Here is an 11,171-nt window from a genome sequence, read left to right as displayed (position 1 = left end):
CTGCCTGTGTAGACCCCCCCAACCCCTCCCCCCCCCCCCCCTCAGCCTCAGATACCCAGAAGCCCCTGCTTTACCCAGAGCCCCGCCCCCCCCCCCCCCCCCGGCTGAATGTCAACAATCAACCCCCCCATCCACGTGGTTTGTTTTTTGGTCCGTTCAGCTCAGCCGGTATCTGAATCCTATCCGGACTCAAATATGACTCTAGGATCATCATCGATTTATGGGCAGAGCCGCCAAACGGAAGGAATACGAGAGATGTTTGAACTATCGACTAGAACTAGAACTCTCCATTAGCACGTGGAGGTGCCCTCTGTGTTTCAAGGGTACTGTCCGCTGGCATCTTTACAACCGCTCATCAACGGTTTATTCATCGCCATATTCTGTGTAAGCGGGGGGAGGCCGGTGGAGGTAGAAACCAGAGTTACGTTAGGGAATGTGTTTGATACTATTTGTCATTCCGTTCCACATATTTAACAAACGAGCCGCCGGTCCTCCGATTTCTACCTCCAACTAGCCTCCCCCTGCTTGGTGTCAGTCGTCTGCCCTGTGTCATCTCCACTCCACTTCTGGTTCTCCGACTCTACGACCACCATCTGTTCTGTTCTTGTGTGTGTGTGTGTGTGTGTGTACACGTACAGCGGTGTCACTAACCCAGAGGTGTAGCTTAGCTCGCTAACACAGAACGATATCGTCGTTTGATGATAAGAGCAGTTATCAAATCGAAACGACCCTTATCTGATTACAGAGCGAGTTCTTATTCCGAGTTTTTACAGTTCCAGTCTGTGACTGTGATTCTTCATAATCACCTTGTCACACCACAGAACGGTCCCATTGATAAGGACTCGCAACCACTTTCCCACAAGTAGCTACTGTTGGATCAGGCTGGGGACACTTTGTCAGCGCCTTGGATTGGAAAGCAGTGAGCCGGTGCAGTGATGTTCTAACAGAGGCACTTATAGTAAAGGTGATAGCAATAGAAGGGATAGGTTATCCATCTTGTCAAAACACAACAACAAGTATCGGAAAGACAGGAAGTAGAATGTTTTGCATCTAATTTGTTCCCGTTCAGATTGATGAGAATACGGTGGCTCCTCGGCGTGTGCTTTTGGAAGGGATATTTGCAGTGTGTTTCTAAAAAAAAAAAAAAACTGAAAAGGTTGGAGCGTTTTTATAGCGACAGGGGCATACAGAGGTAAAGGTGGTTTTGTCATGGTAATGATTAAGAAGTAACGGTACGCTTCAACTTTGGACTTTTTAAAGGACTTTACCATCCGACAACAACAACAAAAGATACACATAATGGTGAAACCATATCTGTTCATGTTGGGATTTTCTTCAATCTTGTGAATCGTTTTCGACCGAGTCGTTTGTTGTTTTGAAAATCCCTCTCGCAGGATTCGAAACGTTATTTTAAAAAATACTATAATGATCTATTCTACAATGTGACTATATGCAACAACAACAACAACAACAACAACAACAACACCTGTGTGTTCTGTTCTGCTACTGTCTGGACTGACGTGTAGGAGATGAGTGTATTTTAAGTGCTTTTTTTATTTGGGCTTCCCCCTTCGCCCCCCCGTCTGGTACTGAAGGTGGCTCGTGACGGCAGGCGTCCTCCACGGTCCTAAAGCACAAGGTTCAACGCTACGGTACCGCTACTGCACAGCCCTTAGCAACCACATTATGATAATAGGCTACCCCATCATCTGCACAATGATGTATATCCAAGGCTTCTCTAACTCACCTATTTGCAATTAGCACACTCCTAAGAAGAAAAGCGTAATAGCGGAGCACGCACTGACGACATGCCAAGCGAGGCTTGTATATAGTTTTAGAGTCGCTATTTTATCCGAAATTGTTACTCCGGTTTTAAATGTTATGGATTTTACGTACGCTTGTATTCCTCTTTTACAGAGTCCTAAATGGTGCAGTATATTTTGTAGTATACCCGTAATGAGCGCTGGTTGTGGTGAAAAGCACGGCTAAAGCACATTAATGTCCATGCTGTTGTTTTGAAAGGAAGTCCATAGGAATAACTGTCATCATAAACAGAGGAGAGTCATAATCACCTGTATGCATATCAGTCTCTGGCTCAATGTCGTACAAAGATACAGCTTGCAAGTGAACGGTGGCTCGTGAGTTTTCACTTGTGTTATTTTGAGGAGGAAAAGAATCCGATATTGTTGTTTTTGTGTCTATTTTTATATATATGCCCTCTTATTCAAGTGTATGGTACATTATTGTGTGTTGGTACAGGCTTTTTTGGAACACAAACATTGGTACTTTTATTTAAAGAAGAAGAACATTTTTAATTTGTGTCTGAATGAATATTGTTATTTGGTGTCTATTTTCCTGATTCTGACTGTACTTATTGGACGGTACAGTAACCGCCTTTGACAGTGTGATGAGAGAAAGCTTCTTCTTTTTTCATCCCATCCCTCTGTTCTCGTCGTAGGCGGAGAGAGTCGCTGGCTTGCTCTGTTGGTGTGTCAACACCACATCCATGGTCAACTGACTCTGAATTCATATGAATGATATGATCTTATAATAGAACAAGAGAAGAGTTCCCATTCAATGACATCACAGACCGCTGATGAAGGCGTATTACTAATGAAATACGTGTAGGTGTCACTGCTAGGATGGCAATGACCCTGCGTATGAGATTGTACACGGGTTTTTATAGAGAGTAATTGTCTTTGTAATTAATATTGATGAGAACACATGACCCTGCTCCAGGCCGCCCTGCTCAGAGGAGGGGAGCGCAGCGGCGTTTAGGCAGAATGATGTTCATGGAAACGCCATAAAAGGCCTTTTAACAAACGCTCCGCCAGAGAGTTCTAGTGCCAAATGTCACAAAGGTATACCACACGCACACATGCGCACACACACACACACACACACACACACACAGAGTTGCAGGCAGGCAGGTACACACACAGATACACACACTCACACACACACACACAGTTGCAGGCAGGCAGGTAGGCAGGTACACACACACACACACACACACACACACACACACAGTTGCAGGCAGGCAGGTACACACACACACACACACACAATCATAGGCAGACACACACAGTTGCAGGCAGATTCACAGACACAGACACACACACACACACACACACACACACACACACACACACTCTTACAAGGCAGGGAGATGGTCCATCATAGGCTGTTTAATAATGAGCTCGTCCATTCTGTCCAATCAGAGCAGAGCTCCTCACCTCCGTGTTCCATCACAGGCCAACAGCGTTCTCCTGGCAGTTATGTCCACATCTGTCACATCTGTCACAGCATTCTGACTGGCTTCCTGTGTATGCATGTACATATTTTATGATCATAAATGGAAAAGTATTAAAAGATCTATAACAAGTGTGTAAGTGTGACTTTTTATTCATGAGGATATTCTAAAGAGGAATGGTGTTTTTATGTGTTTGCGTCAGATGGTAAGTTAAATATTGATTGGCTATTTGTAACAGGATTGCATTTATTTAGGGAAAGTGTAAGTTCGTCATGTCTGTTTGGCAGTTAAACTGGCCCCCCTCCTGTGTGGAGCATAAATATATTATACAGCCTTATCTAAATTTATGATATGATTCAAATGTCTTTCTTTATGACTTATTTTTATTACTATGTGATAAATAAGTTTGATACGTTTAAGTGTATTTGAATTTATATGCCTAGTGCATTTTACCCGAAGGTCACAACACACTGCACAGGTAATACTAAAGTAGGCCTACCTTAGCCTACAAGACAAATACAAAATACAACAAGACCTACCCGCGAGGAGCGAGTGTCAGTGATGGTAAAGCCTTTATATAGCCTTAGGTTTACAAACACTTTCCACGGTCATTTGTTCCCATCACGTGGAGTCATGCTGAGAATTCTTTAGTGTTTCTATAAATGCATGAAACAGTGATTTCATTTAACATTGTTCAACAACACAACCCTAAAACGATAGGCCTACATTATGTAAGTATGTAAGTGTAAGATTAAATCTACGGCCAGGTGGCTACACTGAACCAAAACAACGTTTCTCAACAAATCAGCTCGTCTGAGATCCCTACCCAGTGAGTCTGCTCCAACTTGAATGAATGAATGAATGAATGAATGGTCTTTATTGTAATGAATACAGTACAGGTACCATACAACGAAATTTGGGAGGGGGGGCTCCCCTGGTGCTAGGATTTTTTTGTTTTACTAAAAACAAGAAGGGAAAGAGCTGGTTTACATAAATAAAGGCTATATACACTAACCACTATACTATACTATACAAATAAAACACTGTGCTGTACTCTATCAATCAACTTCTCCTTGCTCTACAATCCTCCCCCTTTCTTTTATTTTTCTTCCCCCCCCCCCTCCCTCGCCCGTTTCCTCTCCTCTCCATCCTTGCGTCATTGTTTTGAACGGAGCATCCTCACCAGGCTTGCGTTACATTCCCTTCTGCTGGAGAGACACGGACACGGTAACGGACCCGGTAGAGGCGGAGGCGTGTCAACGGGAGCCAATGGGAGCTCGCCTCAGCCACGGGAGCCAATGGGAGCTCGCCTCAGCCCCCAGCCCGCACATGTTGACAGCAGCATTCCGCCGGTAGAGGCTCTGGGCTCGCGGGAGGCGGTGTCACGGACCGGATCTCCAAGATGTTGGACCTGGAGTCACTGTACGCTTGTGGAGTCACTGTCTCAATGTATTCTGGCCGCTCGAACGGTTCATGCATGGTCACACATCATGCATATGTGGATTATTGGTCGTGTTGACACGTTGTGTCTAGTGTTCTCCATGCATGTGCACAGCCCCGGGTCTGGCTGAGAGAATAGTGTACAAAAGTCATTATCGGTCCGAGAAGCGACAATGCTCCGTGTTTTCACGCTTTCCTCCCGAGCTTAGAGGAAACAGGCAGGAAAACAAACGGGTCGGGACGGCGGAGGCAGATCGGTAGCCGGTAGAATGGAGCGGTTATTATAACGGGGAATGATCAGTTCTTTCTTGTGCATTTATTATTCTAGTGCTTGTTGTATTTTTGTACACTCCGTTTGTGCTCTCGAATAATAACGCTCATTTGAGTATAATGTTGCCGCTTTCTAACATTTGGTCACGGCTTCTGGAGAACGTCTATCCGCTGCGCTTTGGTGTTTGTGTTTTTCATCTCGGTTTGAATATTTATCATTTATTATAATTCGACGACCCATTGATATATAGTGATATTGCATTATAACATTTGGCGCGGCGTCATTTAAAGCCATGCATACCAGGCGTCTGGTGAAGCGGACCCTGAAGGAGTTCTCCGAGGAGGAGATAGCCGGCTTCAACCAGACGACCACCGCGAAGGGACCGCTCAAGTCCAGCCTGAAGGTGCGTGCGTGTGCGTGCGTGTGTGTGTGTGTGTGTGTGTGCGCGTGCGTGCGTGTGTGTGTGTGTGTGTGTGTGTGTGTGTGTGTGTGAACTGGTTGAAATGCGTGAGTCTCACGACGATTGCGTGAGACTTGGCAGCTCTGTGTGTGTGTGAGAGAGAGAGAGAGGCTTGTTGTTGTTGTGCGGTGTTTTGCATAACGTTCCGGACACAGAGCAGAGGGCCACCCATCTATCCCCATCCCATCGGCCACACAGCCCTGCCTGTGTGTATGTCGAGGGGTAACATTGTGTGCAGCATCAGAATCATAACAATAAACTGTCACGATGTCTGGCTGCATAAAATCGCGGGACAAAGCCGGCGACTGAACGATCGTGATCCGGTGTGTGTGTGTGCATTGCAATGTTGATGTGACCTAGTGGGTGGGAGAAGCAAGCACAACAGACTGGGCTCCCTCTGCAGCATTTAACACTGTGCATTGATGTCATACGCGGGTGTTTATTGTTTATACAACGGTTGTCAGTTCGTGACGTTAGAATTACAAGGTTCTATCTCCATTTTTGTCAAAATTGAGTTTTTTACATAATCTGACCCATTAGGTGTTTATTAATGCCTGTGTGGTGTTACTTTTAAAATGTTGACATTTTTGAGTTAGTAATTCATAAAATACAAAGGTTCCATCTCACAAAACATAATGGAATGTAAACACTTTGACGCTCAATATCTCTGAACTGCCCTAAACGGAGATAGAACCTTATCATTCTATGCTCACGAGTTGTGCACAGTCCATGACCGGCTACACGCACGCACACACACACACACACACACACACACACACACACACACACACACACACACACACACACACACACACACACACACACACACACACACATTATATTATGGTACTGTCTACCAGACCAGTTGGATACTTTCTTCCCAGACAATCTAGAAATATGAGGGTAATAAACGGCTCATCCATAGTGTGTGGTAGATTGTATCCTTCATGCAAACATGCCAAGAGATGTACACTTGAGATGTCAGAGAATGACCTAATTGCCTCCGTTTTCAAAGTCCCACCATTCTGTCACATGGCTCCACGTGGCTTCTGAACAAAGATGTTGGCGGCGGGTGGGGTGGTCGGCGGTCTCTCCAGGGGATCAAACCCCTCTGCTCGGTTGTTAAGTCGTGACGTGTTTCCGGGTCCAAAGTTGGCTGAGGCGCTGTCTTCTAAATGCCGAAATAATAATAATAATAAATTATATTTATATAGCGCTTTTCCGAGGCTCAAATACCCTGACAATATGGAGAAAACGGGAAAGTGCTGTGTCCCTTGTTGTATGAATAGATCTGAGTATAAAAAACGATTAAACTGTCATTCTACCGCAGTAGTACACAGTAGTAGTACACATTTCTGGTTTGGACCCGGAAATGGCTAAACGTCACTTTTGACGTCAGACTTAACAACCGTAGGGGGGGGGGGGGGGACCGCACGGCCTGCTGGCCTCATACCAACCCAGCTTGTTTGTAGTGTGTTTTGGTGTGTGGCTGATGAATGCTACTGCGATCACCCGACGCGCTGCCGCTAACTCTTGTGATTCGATTGAAACACGTCATCGGACGTCACGACGGGTGACAGTTCGCGGATGGAGACGTCGTGAAGGCGACAAAAGAGAAGAGTAGAGTAGAGGGGGGGAGAGGCTACAGAGGAGAAGAGAGCAGCCTTCTGTTCATTAAAGGCACGGCAGAAATGTAATAGGCTATGTCATCGGGAGGGCTCCCCGGCTACGCGTGACGACGTCCTTATAAACGTCCGTATTTATTTACGCTCAGCGTGTGTCGCGCGTCGACGCGGAATAGAATGCGGAATGATCAAATACTGTCGTCGAAATGAGCCGGGCTACTTTCCCCCCAAAATAGCTGCATGGCTTCTCTCACAACACAACTCTGGCCCATGTTTTAACGGTGGAAACAGGAGGGTGGAGGGGAGGGGAGGGGAGGGGAGGGTGGAGGGGAGGGGAGGGGGGGTGTTGACTTGTGGAGCTGAAAAGGGGGTAAATAGCCCCACCAACAGCTGCCATGCAGGCAGTAACAAAGCCCGCCCTTTGGAAGGGGGCATGCTCCAAGAATCTGGGACCCTGGCACTGTGCCCAGAACTACCAATGAACACCCTGCCCTTCTCTCTCTCTCTCTCTCTCTCTCCATCTCTCTCTCTCCATCTCTCTCTCTCTCCTCATCTCTCTCTCTCTCTCTCTCTCCATCTCTCTCTCTCCATCTCTCTCTCTCTCCTCATCTCTCTCTCTCTCTCTCTCTCCACTTGTTGACTTGTTGTGATGGCGGGAGGTTGGCCGTTGGAAAGAGAGAGAGAGAGAGAGAGAGAGAGAGAGAGAGTGGCTGCAGGCGTAGACAAAGGCGTGTGCGTTTTGTTTTTGTTTTTGTTTTTCAGGAGCCGATTAATATCAGACTGAAGGGAACTGGCTCCTTCAGTTAGCGGCTGAAGCAACGCTTTGTCTGTGTGTGTGTGCGTGTGTGTGTGTGCGCGTGTGTGTGTGCGCGCGTGCGTGTGTGCGCGCGTTGTTAGTGAAATTAAAGAAAGGCAGCCTGCTTCGTTTCAAAATGCATAGGAAAAAGGTATTTAATGTTTACCTCTATAGAAGGAGAAAGTTTACAGGTTCGTCAGACAAGTCTGAACGGTCAAAGTTCCTCACAAAGTCCAGATCATTCATTACATTTCAGTATATACTGTATGCCCTCAGGTACGCTCAGGTAACAAGTCCACCCTCGGGTGAGGTCTAGGCCAATCATTTACAAGGGGTGTGGATTTGTACATTGAGGAAGATGATGGGGGATGAAGGTTAAGGGGGAATCGACCCACATGTTCTCCTAGAGACACAAAGGTGAAAAAGGAACACAAAGGCCACAAACTGGTTTAGTCTGGTCCTAGAGTACTGGCTCTGGGGAAACACAAAAGTCCAAAACTGCTCTAGATGGCTTAGTCCATCTAGGTGCAGGTCAGGAGAAAAGAGAGCAATCAGGTCTTTGTAATCATTTACATGTGTCTGTTGTCTAGCCAATGCCAAGCTTCAAGTAGAGAAACTGGTTTCATTGTCTACTAGGCTGAGGTCGTCAATGTTGGTTCTGCCCTTGTGAATTCAGTCAGGTGAAAGAATATTCTTATTAATGTATAAAATGTCTTAAATCTGAGGTCCAGCCCCTGCTCGTCGATGTAGGGAGCGTGGAGAGAGTCTCAACCCTCCGATTCCTGGGGGTGCACATACAGGACGACCTGTCCTGGAAGACCAACACAGCAGCCATCATCAAGAAGGCACAACAGCGGCTCTACTTCCTGAGAGTCCTCAGGAAATACCACCTCAAACAGGAGCTGCTTGTGACCTTCTACCGCTGCACAGTGGAGAGCATCCTCACCTACTGCATCTGCGTGTGGTTCTCCAGCTGCACAGCCGCAGAGAGGAAAGCGCTACAGAGAGTCGTGAGATCGGCCCAGAAGATCATCGGCGCCCCCCTCCCCTCTCTGGAAGAGCTGTACAACACACGCTGCCTCAGGAAGGCCTCCAAGATCTCCAGAGACCCATCCCACCCTGGGAACGAACACTTTGTTCGGCTGCCCTCGGGCAGGCGGTTCAGGACCATGTCCGCAAGGACAAATAGACTGAAGCTCAGCTTCTACCCTAGGGCCATTCAGGCCCTGAACACAGCAAAGACCTAGGTTCTAGGCCCTGGACAATCTAGACAATTTGATGGCAGCTACTAGATTGTAATCAAGTGCAATACTGAAACACAACTGTGAACATTTCAAGTGCAACATTTCAAGTGCAATACTGAAACACAACTGTGAACATTTCAAACCTGCAAACTGCGACACTTTAAATTAATGTGCAATAATACTATGTGCAATATGACAACCCTCGTGCACATAAGGTTCAGAGATAGGAAATGTTAGGATATTTATAGCATAGCATAGAGTACAGCACAGTGTTTTATTTGTATAGTATAGTATAGTGGATAGTGTATATAGCCTTTATTTATGCAAACCAGCTCTTTTCCCTCTTGTTTTTAGTATTTTTTTTCCTAGCACCAGGGGAGCCCCCCCTCACAAATGTCGTTGTTTGGTACCTGTACTATATTAATGACAATAAAGACCATACATTCATTCATTCATTCATTCATTCATTCATTCATTCATATGCTAGCATGATGCTGAACATTGCGTACTACCCGTTTGTCAGGAAGACACAGAAGTGGCCAAAGAAATGTATTACATATCTCTTTGAGATCAGTTTCTTCAATGCTTTTGTCATCTACAAAGCTAGAAACCCACAGGGCAGATGCAACACATTTTGCTCCTTCATTGAAAGGGTTGTGAGGTCATGGACCAGCAAGGCAGTGTCTTCCTCAGCACCAGTTTCCTCACCACCTGTCTGTCTGTCTATCTCAGCACCTGCCTAGCCTGTGTCGGCGAGGCAGGTGCTGAGGTAGACAGACAGACAGGTGGTGAGGAAACTGGTGCTGAGGAAGCAAGAGGCTACCCCAGACCTCATTACTTTAGAGCACCAAACCAGGACCCTCAGGGAAGGCTGGATGGGAATATGGGAGCCCATACACTTGTGAAAATCCCCCCAACTCCCAAAAAGCAGAACCCAACCAGGGGTTGCAGGGTTTGTGCAAAAAACGCCTGTAATGTCCCTTTACACACTAGCTGTACCACCCTGTACCACACCAAGGACAAATATTGGCAATGATTTGTTCCTCATGAGGCTTCTTCTTCAAAAAAGGCAATTTTCTAATATTCATTATGAACAGGATCAGTAGTAATTGTGTATGTATAAAAATAAACACATTCTTTTATCTTCTCAAAATATCCATTACTACTGATCCTGTTCATAATGAATATTAGAACATTAACATAACATGTAGGACTAAATGGCTCCTACAATGAGATTCATTATGTGTATTATATTTTTCTGATGTCAAATGGGTCAAACGGGTCTTGGGGGTGAAAATAAACAGTTCTTCACAAAAACGCGTTTTTCTCAGTTTTTTGTCCGAAAAGTAGTTTTTTTTATGAAAATGACCAACATTGAAGTGTTCACTGAACATGCTAGGAAGAAGATAGAATCAAACTTGTTGTCTTTTTGTGTGCAAAAAGAAGGTCTCTTCTTTCTTCTGATGTATTCAGTGTTTACATATTCATAGAACAGAATTTTTGAAGATGAGTCAAAATGATCAAAAAGGCTGGCGCTGGCTGGCAACTTTTTCAGAAAACTCTGGCGGTGAAAGAGTTAATATAAACAAATACATTTAGAAAGGTACATAAAAACAGTAATAGGAAAACATCAGCAGTATTAGAAAGACATTTCTTACAACATTTGATTTTGATTCCTAGGAGCATACAACAGATGATAATAAACAACTAATATCATACTGATGGTCCTGACGAGATTTCCAACTCCTGAATCCCTCATGATACCAGTGGCATAGTTCGGGTGGGACTGTATTCTCATTGGTTTAGAATCAATGTCCATTTCATGTCCATCATCACTTGAGCAACAGTCTTTCCTCTGGCGCACCAATACGGTAACCAGTACATGTTGAAGCTGTAGAAGAAGAAGAATGAAAAATGTAGGCTAAACTAAATTGTTTTTAACCACATAATTATCAAATTCCTGCCCTTTACACATATTCACTGGGCATTTATATTACATCCAAATGTCATTTCTCAACTTAATTATCAGGCAGGCTCATAGACTTACAGCAATGTCATTTCTTCAGGCAGGCACATAGGCTA

The 11,171-nt window shown here is 45.2% G+C and overlaps 1 protein-coding gene across 1 annotated transcript in view; it reads left to right on the top strand.

Moving 5' to 3' along the window:
• Positions 1-5,238: 5,238 nt before the first annotated feature.
• znf704 (zinc finger protein 704) overlaps positions 5,239-11,171 on the top strand; it is a gene marked incomplete at its 3' end in the record, with an annotated part of 54,708 nt that continues 48,775 nt past the window's right edge. The window contains 1 exon segment of the mRNA XM_080527637.1: positions 5,239-5,367. Within this exon segment, the coding sequence (XP_080383763.1) occupies positions 5,257-5,367 (111 nt within the window). The 5' untranslated portion in view covers positions 5,239-5,256.

Source organism: Nansenia antarctica, assembly GCF_963989245.1.
Source record: "Nansenia antarctica genome assembly, chromosome: 3".
In the NCBI taxonomy this organism is placed as follows: Eukaryota; Metazoa; Chordata; class Actinopteri; order Argentiniformes; family Microstomatidae; genus Nansenia; species Nansenia antarctica.
Note: the sequence above shows the minus strand (reverse complement) of the source record. Positions and strands in the feature narration are given on the sequence as shown.